Raw genomic sequence first — 15,626 nt, 5'->3', positions numbered from 1 at the left:
TTAAAGTCTATGTCTTGTATACTAGAATACTAGAAAGTGGAACACCTGATTAATGAGTACTATTTTCCTCTATCATCTCAAATAACAAAAAAAAAATGTGTAGAACTCTAGCCTTTTGATTAAACAAATCAAGAACAGAGTGACACAACTATTCATCTGAACATTGTTAAATACAAAGTAATGAAGTACTTCTAAATATGCAACTAGAAATCACACTTGTCTCCAGCCTTTAGTGAAGTGCTTAGAAAAGTTTATTTTGTGCTTAGTCTATTTTTCTAAAGCATCACAAAATTACTATACATCCAAAACTCTTCAATGGTAGAATATTTAATATTCTAAAGGCAAGGTCTTTGAAGAAAACTGTTGTACATTATGATACTGTATAAGTCTAATGGATTCACACAGCAGAATCTAGACAAAACAGGACATTACAGAAATTGTCTATTAAATAATGGGCAAGTGATTCATTCTGAGTTATGGCTTTTCCCCTTCTTGTAGATAATACAGTTCTTACTGCCACCCAACACCCCCCCCCCTTTTGCTGTAAAGTGAAAGCTCTGTACTCTTTGAGGTGTAAAATTATATTAAATGTCCCATCCTGCTGATGCTCACCTGTGAAACACTACACAATAAAAAGTACAGCAGAATACAGACTTTGTGTTCAAAAACGTAAGAATGTTATGATTTTTAAACATCAAGCATACACAGACTTTGTAAAATCAATTAAGAATTTTCTGTGATGATGAATATACAGTGAAAACATACACTATAAGATGCTTTTTCCTGAGTAGAATGGTAACTTTATTTTATATCAAATTAAGCTTCTATGAATTTTCAAAATGTAAAATATCAAGGCTTTTCTACAAGATCAAATAAAAATCAGGAATGTTCACCTTCATGTGCAAAACAAACGAACAAAAACCTCAGAAGTTCAACAGAATGACATAAAATCTGAAATGAGTGGCCAAAATTTTAAATGATCAGTAAACAGCTTTTCAATTTTAAGGAATCCTCAGTAAGCTTCAGTTGAAACAAAAAGGGCTATTTATTAAAGCATGAAAAATGTTTCCAGAAAATTATCCAATTTAGAAAAAGAAAATGTAACCCATGGTAAGAAAAACATAAACCATACAGTGAACAGAGGGGAACAAAAAAAGGCAACCGACCTTTATAGGAATCAAGACAACACCATGGACTTACATAAAAACTTCCTAAATCAAGAGAATATCCTATATTACCATGTGTAGAAAACTAATTAAAGCAAGGTAGTCTTTATTAGTTGCATAATCTAAAAATATGAAGAAATTTTGGACTATATTTGTGAAATGACCAGAGTTGTCACTGAACCACACATTTCTCGAGTCAATGGGCAAAGTTCCCATTTATGGGAAATATGTTCTTTTTTTCACACAGTGAAACTGAGAAAAATTATATCAAATGAGAAATCTTCTCCAAAGTAATCTCCAAAAATACCTCAATAATGCAATACTCGGGAAATGTAATTTTTCAACTCAGAAGATCTGAAACATTATTAAATAAAAATACTCAAACCTTATTGCTTGGCACCAGATTTTTCAAAACCTAAAGAATTGTTTAAACCATCATACTGTTGTTCTTAAATCCTATTTCAAACTTTTTTACGTAGTGCTACTTTTATTTTCTGAAGATAGTCTGTCCAATCTAATGACAATCTAGACTGAACCCTGCAATGTACAAGCATGTCACAGTTTACTTCAAACCAAAATGATCCATCTTCTGTTTCTGCCAAAATCATATTATGATATCTATAACAATCAACTAGGATTGATCTGTGGCCAATGAAGGACCCACAGAACGTTGCCTAATGGCGTTCCGTGGAAAGTCTTTGTTTGTTCCTTCTTTACTTCCTGCTTCCTCTTCTGAAACATCTTCTTCATCAGCCTCTTGTTCCTCCTCCACTTTTTTCAAAGGTTGAGAAGATTCTGGTAATAATTTTTCTTAAAGATAAAGACCAGAGGGGATTAAGAGGTACACACTTCCAGTTATAAAATAAGTTACAAAGATGAAAAGTACAGCATAGGGAATATAGTCAGTAATACTATAATCACATTGTATGCACACAGACAACATTCATGGTGGGCATTAAAACAGAAAAAGATAAAGACCCAGAAATGGTTTTGTTCATTGATGTATTAGAGTTCCACTACAGTAAAATCAAGACACGATTCATAGGCCCATAAACTGCTTCGGATTTTATTTATCAATCATAAGTTTAGATTTCTAAAAGGAAAAAGTTACCTTTAAAAATAAGTGACACCATAAAAATGAAAATTGGTTTGAAAGATCCATCTTATTTACCAAATTCACTGTAATCACCTGCCTGTTTATAAATTGAACCGAAATCAATAAACCAGAATTAATGCTGTGCGTGCATGTGGATGTTGTAAGAAAATATACTACATTAAATAGAACCATATTTATTTGCTCTTAAATCTTCTAGTTAATAAGTGCAATGAAACAAACTTCAACACTACCCGTTTCAGTTTCCAGGTGAGCAGCAATCAGACATTTACAACATTATATTCCTATCCATTGTGTTTTTCTTCTCCAAGGAGTTTCACAAGTGTGCTTCCTCTTCCTCACATATATAATTTTGTTAAGGCATAATTACAAACAATAAAATGTATAAAGCTTAAGCGCACAGCTCAATGAATTTTTAACTATGTACGTGTACACACACACACCCCTTTTCCATTTTTTTTTACAGGACCTATTGCTAGTTAACCTAAACTTCGAACACACCATGTTACTGAGATACAGAACACAGAACTGGGCCAAGAGGCTTTAGTCTATTCTGCGATCCTAGACTGCCTTAATCTTAGGCAATCCTGAGCAGAGTAGTGAGGCCTGAGAGCGTAAGGCAGAAAAAAACACGAGAAGAAATGACCACATGGTGGGCACTCTATGGTTTGGTCTGACATTGTTCTTTCAGCTGGGTTAATGGCCCCTTCCCAGTAGCACACCCCATGTAGCTGTGGTAGGCACTACAGCCTACAACAATGGTTCTCCATGGGGGGTGGTCTTGCTCCCCGGACCCCACCACTGCCAAGGAACACTTAGCACTGTCTGGAGATATTTCTGGTTGTCACCACTAAGAGGAGCGGTGCTGCTGCCAACGTGTGGGATGATGCTGAACACCCAACAATTTACAAATGACAGTCTGTCACAATTAAGAATTACCCATCTCAAAAGGTAAAAAGTGTCCATGTTGAGACACATGTTGAAACCCTGGTTTACACTAACTGTTCCAAAAAGTGAGCTCTTTACACAAGTAGAGTGCACCAAAATTTTTCCAAAAGATAGCTGGGTGTAGGGAAAAAGCATACTTCCTACTCTGGATTGTGAGCCACTGCTTTCTTACTCATTTTATGCTAAGGACTGGAAAGAGCAAAAATGAAGCAGGGAAAGACATGGAAAACAAAGCGGTTCAGAAACACAACATCTTTAACATTTGAGCCCAAGGATCCAGCCAACTCTGCCCTCAGACTTCCTTGCTACATGAAGCAGTAAATCCCTATTTTGCTTAAAGCTAGACTGAGTTGGGTCTCTCCCTGGCAACTCAACATCAAAGCTAAACACAGACATTGAAAAACAACTCAAATCACGTGGCCTGCTATAGAAGGGGTGGTATCATATTAAAGTTCAGGTTAAAATCTATCAGTCGTGCCACAGATTACTTGAAACTAATTTTCTGTTAGATTTAAGGTTTTTCAATGATGTAAGTATTAAATGTACATCCACCAACTTTTAAATTGTCTTTTAAGTAATCTGTGTTCACATTTCTTTCCCTACAGGTCAGTGGCTCTTGCTGGATAGAATGAATTCTTCCCCTGTACGTGTCCTTTTCGGTATTGATGCAACCATCTAAGAAATGAAAGATAACCTGTCAGCTATCCAGTGAACAAGGTAGACTGTAAATGCAATCTTGACTGACTTCACTTCAGGAGTTCTGACCTCGGTAATTCCTAAAGTCACAAAAGGTGGCACAATGAAAATGTCATGCCCGCAGTCTACTTTAGGCTCTACTCTCTACTCTGTCACTTCTTTGTGACCCTAGAAAAATAGTTCACCTCTCTGAGCCTTACTTTCCCCAACCACAAAATGAAGAGTATCACTCATACAATCTAGAGAGCTGCTGAAAAGTGAATGGGAGGGCACAAAGTGAGAGTTATTTATAAACAGCAAACAGGAGGGCTTCCCTAACAGTGTAATTTTCAAGATTAAACCAAATGCTGAGAGCAATTATATTAAGACAGATAGCAGTGAATACTTCTAATTATATCAACTCATCTTGTAGTACAGTGTTAATGCAAATCCTCAATCAGCTACAGGAACTGCTTTCCCGAATATCCTACCAGAAAAACTTAGACTTGGCTACGATTCAAAGAAAAACCTTCAAATGTGGCCACCATAATAATGAACGACTACCAGAGTAGAATATACTCAACTCTTTCTGACTCCAGTATACTCAAATGGATCCATGAATATCATGAAATTTTCAAATAAAATGACACCAGATCAGGGTTATTAAGTATCTGCAAGTTATACGCGATGTTAAAAATCTCCACATTACAAAAGCCAAGAAAACAACTATGTTCTAAAATCCAGGCTGGAATTCTTACATGAAATATATATCCTCCTTCCGTTTCTGACGTAAACTATTGTTCCACATTTAGAAACCTAAGCTAAACAAGTAACTTGCTATATGTGTGATTGTGTTCACAGAAATGAACAGAATTATGGCGAATAAAAAATAAACGTTAAAAATATACTTACTGGAAGGGTATGGCTGTGGTCTACGCCTTTTTGAAGGAAAAAGGCAATCTGCCACAAATATCATACACTGCGAAAATAAACACAAGTAATCTGAATGTATATGATAGAGCTTAGTGTACCTACATTCAATCATCAGATTTTAAAATATTTTTCTTCCATGTACTCTGAAAATGAAGTACTTACAAGTCCCAATAATAGTCCTGAAAGCAGAGTTGCTAAAGCAAAAACTGTGTATGATCCCCAAACTGGTAATCCAAGGTCTTCAATAAAATAGTTATGGCAAGTCTAAAATCAAAAGGAAAGAATAAACTTAAAAACCCTGGTTGTTTAAAAAACTCGAGTAGTGTCAAAAATGTTTCAAATAGAAATAAAACTCTAGCCCATACCCTGATCCACATGGATAGCTGAAAGAGTGCTGACATACTACTCATCCTGAAAGAAAAAAGGATTAAAAAACTGAATAGGACACATACCTTTGAAAGAGAATGTGTGCATATCTAGATCTTCTATTTTTCAGGCTATAATTTCCCTAACATAACAGATTTTATTGCTGGTGTTAATCAAGACTAGCAATACATCGCTGATTTCAAGCTTGTATTAGGAATTCCTATTAATAAAAATGAACAGTTCTTGAACTGCTGTCACTATGTGATGTCCTCATAAATAAAACTTGGTAACTTTTTCCCTTTCCCTACTGCTTTGACTTTAGCCTTTCACCTTTCATCTGATGATGTCTCCAATATACTCTGCATAACGGGTTACAAGCTCTAAGGAACCAGTTGCCTAAAGTCAAGTGTACTATAAGCAAATGACAACTCTTATTAACCCTTAAAATCCCTCCAAAGAATGAGGAGAGAAGGGAGCCTGAAGGAAGAACTGGGAATACTTGTTGAACTGATCCTTCCCACCTAAGAATTATTCCCCTTTTGTATTAAAATTAAATAATCTTAATTTGTATTAGTTTGATATCATTTAAGGATATACAAAGAAATTTCATATGAAATAAATGCTAAGACATCATATAAACATAAATAATTATTATTTTCACATAAACCCAAGTAGTTTAGACAGTTAGAAAAAGGCAAAACTAAGAAGGGTTTGCTTCCTCTCTAGCACAAGGATTGCCACCAACATATAGATCAATTCACACCTAAGCCAAAGTTCCTGCATGCAGGATGACCTACTCCGACTGCCCACACTGGGTGGGTGAGCCTGCCGACACTACAAGTGTCTCTCACTCGGTCCACCAATAAAAAAGGCATGCGCTGCTGAATCCCTGAGGATTCAACAAAGACGTACAAGGAATACCTTCTTCTACTAGAGAGGGTAAGATTCGTCTAGGAGATTTCAAATTAACAAAAATCAGGAGCAATTTCAGTCTGACACAAAAATGTGGTTCAATCATGTTGCTTCTGTCACTTAAATTGCAAATGGGCATAGGAACAGGGAACTGAAACATAAAGCAATGTGTAGCCTCACTATAATCAGCACTAATTAGATTCTATCAGGAATACTAGGGCATGGTGGTTCAGTAAGGGGAATTCTGACAGCTACAGGACCATTCAATTTAGAGATTTTCACAGGAAAAGAGGTGAAAAGGAAAGGAGCTAAAGACAAAATTCGATTTCAAAATATCACTTAGGGCTGATCTTTCCTCCACTCCCAGAATCCAGAGCATTTTTATACCTTACACCGTTGGTGTAACAACTCCCCAACCTCTAAGGGCAAATGTGGTGAGGAGACAGGAAGAGCTAACTTAGCCAAACCAGGATGAGTCCATGGAGACCTCAGCAAAACTCATTATTTCCAGATATCTCTCATATGACCTGAGAGGCCTTATACCCCAAAGGCTAGCTGAAAATACTCTTGCTATTTCCAATCACTACTGCTCCATATATCCAGCTATAGATTAAGCCCAGTGGTTACCCATACCATTAAGTTCATTGTTCATCCATCCTATTCAACCAAAAAATTATCAGATGGGTAGAATAATGCAATCACATTAAGAACTAAAATATAACGGTATAAAATATAACGGTAACAAGAGTAGGCACATGTTTGAGGCTTATTCAAATATTAAGCTGAAATGATAGCTTTACCAATTACATTGCTCAGGGAGATCGATTCGTTTTTGAGGATACAAATGACCATTATCTGCAGAGCTAAAATATTCCTGAAAAGGCTTTCAACTTAATTTTAGCGTACGCCTCCTTCTAGCTTACCAAAGATCAAAGTATCTGACTTAGAAGAAAAAGTCAAACTACAAATATCGCAGTAAGTATGAATGTACCTTAAGAGTCCAAGAACTAAAACTGGGTATGAATGCTTTATTTCCACAAAATATAATTATCTGGTCCAATTAATTCTGAAATAGATAAAAGAAAAATCCCTCATACTTACAGAACAGAACCTGGACCAAACCACGATGAAACGGGTTCAATACTCTTCCACTCTTTCTCACTTACAAAGTTTATGAAGTCCTTCTTAGTCCTTGGACCCTGATAGCGCCTAAATTCACCATCTTTACAACTAAAGGGGATCAGAATTAAATATTAAACAGCACCAAATAAATAAACTTAGCATTTGTTTTCCTTTTTCTTTAACCTCATTTTATAATCAATCCTTATATTCAAAATCATTAGTAATGCACAAGTAAGAAATTGCACAAGTAACAACACTAATTACCAACTCATAACATCTTGGTTCCAAATTTATTTAAGCAGTGGCATTATAAAGAATCATAAGCCTTACAATTATTATTACTTTTCCAAATTATAAAATTATGAAACCATAGTTCTATGTAAATTATACCTCAATAAAGGTGCAATGCACATCTTAAAAGGATGGCTACATGAAAAGTTGTTAGACAGTATCTGGCACTTACTAATTATTAGCTATTTTAAGCTACAGGTTAAAAATTGAAGGCATTTTTCTGGTATTTTCAGCCATGATCACATCATCTTAACCATGCTACTTTAAATTGCTGGAGGTATCTGGTAGTGTTTCCTTTCCTCCTATTTCAGTGATTCTATTTTACAGTATGCTTTGCATTCTTCCTGACATCTGCCTCCTCCTTCCCCTTCCCAATGTATGGAGTTCTCAAAGGCTCAAAAATGCTCTCCCTACTCCCACAACTTCACTATTTCCAAACTACCCTAAATAATACTGCCAGTCTAGGGGCATCTGGGTGGTTCAGTCATTTAAGCATCCAACTTCAGCTTAGGCCATGATCTCATGGGCCCAGGATTCGAGCCCCATGTCAGGCTCTGTGCTGACAGCTCAGAGCCTGGAGCCTGGTTCAGATTCTGTGCCTCCCTCTCTCTCCGCCCCTCCTGCACCTGTGCTATCTCTAGCTCTCAAAAATAAATAAATGTTAAAAAAAAAATGGTAATACTGCCAGTCTAATCCTACATAATACTTTATCACTTAAGTACAAAAATTTTCAAAAGCTCCCTACCACCTACAGGAGGGTTAAAGAATCCTTTAGCCTTCCAGTGCCAAAGACTACAAGGATCTTCCACTCAAAAAAACAAAAAGTTTTTGTAAAGGCAATGGCATCTGAGCTGTTTTTGAAAAATATGTAGGATTTCAAAAGGCAAAAATTAGGGGAATGGGCATGATAAACAATGTGACTTAAAAAAAGGACAGGAGGTGGGGCGCCTGGGTGGCTCAGTCGGTTAAGCGGCCGACTTCGGCTCGGGTCATGATCTCGCGGTCCGTGAGTTCGAGCCCCGCGTCCGGCTCTGTGCTGACAGCTCAGAGCCTGGAGCCTGTTTCGGATTCTGTGTCTCCCTCTCTCTGACCCTCCCCCGTTCATGCTCTGTCTCTCTCTGTCTCAAAAATAAATAAACGTTAAAAAAAAAAAAAAATTTAAAAAAAGGACAGGAGGGGCGCATGGGTGGCTCAGTCAGTCATCTGACTTTGGCTCAGGTCGTGATCTCGCAGTTTGTGGGTTCGAGCCCCGGAACCCCGTGTTGAGCTCTGTGCTGACAGCTCAGAGCCTGGAGCCTGCTGCCTGCTTCAGATTCTGTGTCTCACTCACTCTCTGCCCCTCCCCCCGCTCACACTCTGTGTCTCTCTCTCTCAAAAGTAAATAAAACATTAAAATAAAATTATAAAAGAAGGACAGGAAATTCTGGAAGTTCAGGGGATGTTAAGAAGGGAGAAGGAAAATGGAAGACACTGATTAGAACCAGTAAAGGGGGAAGTGGAGAAAAGGACGGAGTAAAAAGGAACAGTAGCACTTCCAGAGAGGAAGAATATACATATGAATAGATACAAAAGGAGCAGGGGTGAATACAAAGGCACAGAGAAACAGATACACACATGAAAAAAAAGATGCCAAAGAAAAGTGAGCTAGAAACACAAAAAACTGCCAACTTGCTTTCAGAAATTTAAATGAGGAAAGTACCTCCTGCCACACAAGCCACCAGCTGAATGAACTTTATGTCTAAAACATTATGCATATCTTCATCTAAAAATACTTTCTTGCTAAAAAATGCTAAACATCATCTGAGCTTTCAGCAAGCTATAATCACTTATTACAGACCACCAGAAGACATAATAATGAAAAAGTCTGAAATATTTCAAGAATTACCAAAATGTGACACAGAGACACAAAGTGAGCAAATGCTATTGGAAAAATGGTGCAGACAGACCCACCTGATCCAACGTTGCTACAAACCTTCAATTTGTGAAAATGCAACATCTGTGAAGCACAGTAAAACAAGGTATGCCTGTACAGATTTGAGATTTCCTATCCCCAGTTTAGAAGATAAATTCAAACTAAAAGACCTGACACAGAAAACTACATAATCTTGTTCATTCTGACTTAACACTCAACCATTTCACCAATTACCGTCTGAAGACTGAGCTACAGCCCTTTCCTAGCTAATTTTTGAACACACCGTGTTCCTATTTATGACTGTTGGTGAGAGTATCCAAAGGATGGAATGCTTACTTCTACACTCTTTTGAAAATTCTACCTCTGAGGTTGCGTTTATATTCCCATGTTCTCCAGGAACCACCCTGCCCAGTGATTTTTTTTCCTCACCAAACTTTCTACAGGACTTAACACAAACCTGGGCTCATAATCTTTACTATGCTACATGGTATCACACCATGTCATGTGAACCTCTGAGTTCAGGAGGTTACAAAATAGTTACAAACCTCTGTGACCAGAAGTATTTCATACGTCATCCATCTAACGCACCTACAATAGCATGAAGGACAAACTGAGCCTTACTGAATATAATGCTCTTTAAACATGATTCAGGCCAGAGGTCTTTTATTCTGATTATACTATGCTGCATCCTTCCCCTTAACGATAGAATCTTCAAATACTTACTGATAAATAGTAGGAAGAGCAGTTATAATAAATCGTCCACTCAGTCCTAAAAATGATAAGGAAACATTAGAAACAAATACAAGAAACAACAGGTTTTATATGAGCCAACAATCACTTACTACTTAAAAGTTGATTCTGAATTATTTAAATACTAATAGGGAATGAATATGAAATTATACCTAAAAACAGTTGAGCTTTGTAACAATGAAAAAAATCCCAATTATGTACTTGAAGCAACTTTAAAATCAACACTACTGCACATTATCTCAATTAAAAGTATGTAAGGCTTGAATACTGAAGATGTCTGTGAATATATATATTAACATTTCATCAACTATACCACTATGTGATAAGACTACCAGCGATGAGTCACAGGGCGGCACAATATAACAGTAGTCTTAGAAAGATCTAAAATCAAATGAAATACCACTTGCCATTCAAAAAACAAAGAGTTTAAGATGTTAAAAACGGAAAATATTTTCAATCTTTCCTAAGATGAGCAGTAACACTAACATTATTAACCATGTGTTAAGCTCTAATATAACTGAGAGTTCATCTCTCTATGCCTCAGTTTTCTCATATTACCTAACTCACAAGGTTGTATAAGGATTATATAACAAATGCAAAACACTTGGAGCAATACTTGTACTAAGTGCTCAATAAATATTAGCTCTTATTACCATCTGGGGTGAGAACAGAATCAACAACCCAGGTTTACTGTGACCAAGATCAGGTAAGATGAGGCTGGTCTAAGAAAGGAGCATCCTTAAGAGCAGGGCCTGCCACTTGTTCAGGGGGCCAAGTCAGGAGTGTATTTGACCCCACAGACATGAGAGCTTTGTATTAAGGGCATGCCCTCAAACCACAGGTTATTAAATTTGAAACCCAATTAAGAGATTGGGTTCACTTGTCAGAGAATGTACCCTTGGCTCTACAAAAAACCTCCACCACATGCTCTTTATTCTGAAGCTTGGTATATGGATGCAAATGGTGGCTTGGCCAATGTCCACCTAAACCACAGTATTCTAGGACTTCTCAAAGGCATCTTACATGCTAGTCTGGGGTCTGGGATACAAAGGAAAAAAAGATCAAAGGCAGTTACATGGGCCAGAACAGGGAGAGGGCACGGCCCCCAAGGTCCCTTACAGCAACACCTAAAAGGAATGAGCTGCATACACAACCACAGAATCTGCTTTTTGTAGCCACTGCACAAGGATCCCTCACCAGGGAGGCGGGTGAGTCAGCATAAGTACTGCAGACAGTTATGCAGTTATGTGTTTTTTTTTTTTTTAATGTTTACTTATTTTTTAAGAGAGAGAGAAACAGAGACAGACTGCAAGCAGGGGAGGGGCAGAGAGAGTGGGAGAGACAGAATCTGAAGCAGGCTCCAGGCTCCCACAGAGCCTGACGTGGGGCTCGAATCTACAAACTGAACCTTGAGATCATGACCTGAGCTGGAGTTGGACGCTCTACAGACTGAGCCACCCAGGCGCCCCCAGACAGTTATGTTTTCAAAACCTAATGAAAGGCAGTTAAGACCAAGTGATGTGGCAAACAGGATGAACATATCAACCCAATTTGCAGACTAACCACAGACTTACAGTACCTGGCTGCTCTGTGACATCTACTTTTGCAACATTAACCTCAAGATCTTCTCCCCATTCAGCAAAACTTTCCCATTCTGGTTGAAGATTCTGACAAGCAGGACACCATGGAGCATAACTATAAAATACAGTTTAAGAAAAAAAGTTAAGCATTCTAATATGACCATATAGATATAACAATTCTAAATGTGTAATTTGTGAAGACTGTTTTATACTAAAAACAAGATAGCAAAGTGGTTAATTCTGTGAAGATGAAACAGTTTTAACTGTGGAGTTAACATTCTGAAAATCAAAACTATAACTGATGATGCTCATTATGTAAAATTCTGAGAATAAGTTCTTCAGACACAAAAATAAGTTCGTAAGTTTACATGCCAAACAGTCTTTGTTTTTTAATCAGTTTATACATTTTGAGTGAGAGAGTGCGCACCCATTTGAGCAGGGAAGAGGCAGAGAGACAGAAAGAGAGGGAGAGCCCCACGCTCAGCGTGGAGCCGGAAACTGGGCTTGATTTCACGTCTGTGAGATCATGAACTGAGCCGAAATCAAGAGTCAGATGCTCAACTGAAGATCAACAGACTGAGCCACCCAGGAGCCCCCCAAAACAGCTCTTTGAAAACCTTTGGATCTCTCTATGAATACGTGGCCACCAGAAAACTCAAAACCAAATTTGGAGTTCACCCGTTTGAATAATTTGCACTACAGGAGTCACAAAGGCAAGGGGCTAGTAAGGAGAAAAATAGGAAGTGCCCAGGGCTGTGGCGAAAAAGGAAATGCATGCTCCTTATGAGGGGAACCTCCACTCAGCATGATTGCCACAAGGGGATTTCTGGCTAGGTAGCAGGCTCTACCTTATTTAAAAGAAGCTGAAAATCTGCATATTTATGTAAAAATGTTACCTCAAAACTTAACCCGGACACAAACACTGGACAGACCATACAAAATTCCTTTGGCCAGTCCTTGGTTAGCCAGTTTCTAAAACCTCAGGTTTACAAATCTATGGCCAACCTTATTAGCATTTTAATTACTCCTCTGGTATTCAGCATCTTTCAAGGCCCTGATTTTTCTCCAGGATTTTATTCTTCACTTTATTGTGTATTATCTTTCAATTTGACTCAGTTTTTTTTTTTTTTTAATGGAAGAATAAAGCCTGTACTTGCTGAACACAAGAGTTCAGTTTCTGCATTTCATTATATTTTAACTTATGTTATGAAAATAAAACTCCTAAAAGTAATAGACACTGGGAAACAAGACCAGTACCATAAATGAAAGCAAAAGTCCTTAACAACAGATTGTATTTCAATAAAAATATCTCTGCAACAAAACTGATCAGGATGGGTTTAATGCAGATAACAGACTTGTAATAAGAGCAGACTATCATTCATTAGCAATACTCGATCCCCCTTACAAGTTCCTTTTGTGCTTTTTAAAGTCTTAACATGTAAATCAGTAAGCTAAGGGGGAAAAAAATAAGAACAAGTTCTACAGTATAGTCTAATTTCACAGAGAAGTTCTAATTCAAATCCCCAAATACTTAACTTTTGACCACTGTATTTACATAGATTGATCAAATCAGTTAAAAAAAAAAAAAAAAACCTCAAGGGGTGCTTGAGTGGCTCAGTCTGTTGTCTGACTTTGGCTCAGGTCATGATCTCACAGTTTGTGGGTTCGAGCCCCGTGTCAGGCTCTGTGCTGTCAGCATGGAGCCTGGAGCCTGCTTCAGATTCTGTGTCTCCCTCTCTCTCTGCCCCTCCCCAGCTCGTGCTCTCTCTCTCTCAAAAATAAACATTAAAGAAAAATTTTTTTAAAAACCCTGAAGTATTACTTGACTATATTTTGTATATAAATTCATAATCACTATTGTTTAATTACTATTTATGAAACCGTAAATATTTTATGGGCACAATCTAAAACAACTTATTCATGACAATAAAAATCAAATGTTGTCCCTGGTTATATTTCCTCTTGGCTGCAGCTTCAATGTTGCCTAAAATTTCATTTCACTAAGTTACAGATTAAATGTATAGTGCATAAACAATTTCCCCTATCTTTTACTCCATATAAATGTTCTATGCCTTTTTTGATTTTATGACTCAACAGTTATCGATTTGGCCTTCTGCGCTCTCCCTTGGGGACGTCCACCTTCATCCATTAACTGGCAACCCAAGCATACAGGAAAACACTCATCTGAACCCTGTTAAAGAAGGGGACCATTCTAACAATTACTGCATACCTACGCTTAGGCACTGCAAAGGAAAGCCAGTATAGCAATACCAGGACAGATTAATTAAAACCCTTAGGTATTTCTCTCACCTGTAAAATGTGGGAAATAATGCCGATCTTAAAGGATTGTAAAAAATTAAATAGTATAATGTATATAAAGTGTTTAGCAGTGTCTGGTACAGTTAACACTCAAAAGTGGTGTTTTTTACTAATATCACTAATACCACTATGATCAATAGCACTACCACCATCACCAATTTAGCAACTAAAGCAAAAGCAATTTATTTTCTACAGATGCAAAGGGGACCTTAGTAGAACAGAATCACCACAGACACGTGGTTTCCTCCAAACAGTAAATGATGACCTGATGGTCCTAAGAGTTTATAATCACTCTCATACGTTAACTTTATTTTTTATTGCAATAACACTTATATCTGAGAGTAACAATCCAGGACATTGAGCAATAAGTACTTTGCAGAAACACGAATCCAAAAGAAAAATGAGACGTGCAGAGAGAAAAAAACAAAAACAAGATAAAGCAAAAAAAAAAAAAAAAAAAAAATTAACAATAATCCAAGTTGAATTTACTCAGCATTTAAAATTAAAATATACTTAATCCATAAAATAAAATGTGAAAAGTCTCAAATTCCAACACTACGAATGGACTTTTAAAGGATAAAAGACAAAAGGAGAGGAGCTCTGCTCAATCTCCTCTTTTATAAAGTTTGGTGAAGAGTAAGTCTAGAAGTTTGCGAAGGATGATTCTAAAATAAATAACTGTATAGGAATTAGTCAAACCAACCACTTCCACCCCCAAAGTCATGAAAAGTAGAAAAAATGCGAAGTTGAACTCTATCTCTTAGGCGCACCACAGTACTAGAAACGAAACCATTTAGAAGAAACTTAATATTCCCTGGTTAGAAACGAGGGGGTGGGACCAAGCCAGCGGCCGATCCGAAGAGGACTTTAGGGATCTGGAGGAGTAAGGCTCTGGGTCGTCGGCTCCGAGTGGCAGTTCTGGGTAAGCTGGGACCCGCCTGAGCTGAATGGAAGTGAAGCGGGTGTCCAGATTTAGATCCAGCAGCCGGGACCTCCCGGCCCACCGAGGGGACCCGAGACAACCGCCCCACACTCACAATTCTATCATCCACTCTCCTTCCAGCAACTCTTTCCAGTTCTCGTCTGTGATGATGCGCACGTCGCTCCGCCGCCCGTGGGTCCAGGGAGCCCCGCAAGCCAACAGCAGCAACACTGCCACAGGAACCACGGGACTCCTGGAGGCCGTCATTTCTGCAGCTCGCCCACCCCACAGCAAGCGCAGCGCCCCCCACCTTTGCGCAGCCGCTCCTCACTTCCGCCCTCAGAGAGCTAATCTGCTCATGCGCCTGACCGCGCAGTTGCGCGCGCGCGCGCGCGCGTTCCTGGGAAACTCTCAATGCGCAGGACGATACCCGGTCCTACTGGTTTGTAGAGAGGGAAAAGAGCCAATCCCTAGTGCGCATGACAGAAAAGCGGTTTCTTCCCTACGCCGGGCGAGCCCTAGAATTGTTCGGAAGGAAAAGAGCAAGCAGGGGGCGTGGTGTAGGGAGTGGGGCGGGGCTACGGAGCGGCCTGGCTTAAATATTGTTTCACCTTTT

At 38.3% G+C, this 15,626-nt stretch overlaps 1 protein-coding gene and 1 non-coding gene across 2 annotated transcripts; both read right to left on the bottom strand.

Annotated features, from left to right (window-relative positions):
* Positions 1–228: 228 nt before the first annotated feature.
* Positions 229–15,394, bottom strand: TMX1 (thioredoxin related transmembrane protein 1). Its single transcript, XM_060619832.3, has 8 exons — positions 15,126–15,394; positions 11,769–11,884; positions 10,163–10,208; positions 7,216–7,344; positions 5,202–5,247; positions 4,999–5,100; positions 4,816–4,882; positions 229–1,976 (listed from the first exon to the last, which is right to left on the bottom strand). The coding sequence occupies exons 1-8, from the start codon at positions 15,275–15,277 to the stop codon at positions 1,798–1,800; spliced, it is 837 nt and encodes a 278-aa protein (XP_060475815.1). The 5' UTR covers positions 15,278–15,394; the 3' UTR covers positions 229–1,797.
* On the bottom strand, positions 11,287–11,420 carry LOC132670575 (small nucleolar RNA SNORA70). The gene has a single exon (XR_009606806.2). It is a non-coding gene; the product is annotated as a small nucleolar RNA SNORA70 (small nucleolar RNA).
* Positions 15,395–15,626: the final 232 nt, after the last annotated feature.

The sequence above is a fragment of the Panthera onca genome, chromosome B3, assembly GCF_046562875.1.
Source record: "Panthera onca isolate mPanOnc1 chromosome B3, mPanOnc1 haplotype 2, whole genome shotgun sequence".
Classification (NCBI taxonomy): Eukaryota; Metazoa; Chordata; class Mammalia; order Carnivora; family Felidae; genus Panthera; species Panthera onca.
The sequence above is the reverse complement of the archived record's forward strand: the minus strand, read 5'-3'. Positions and strand labels throughout refer to the sequence as shown.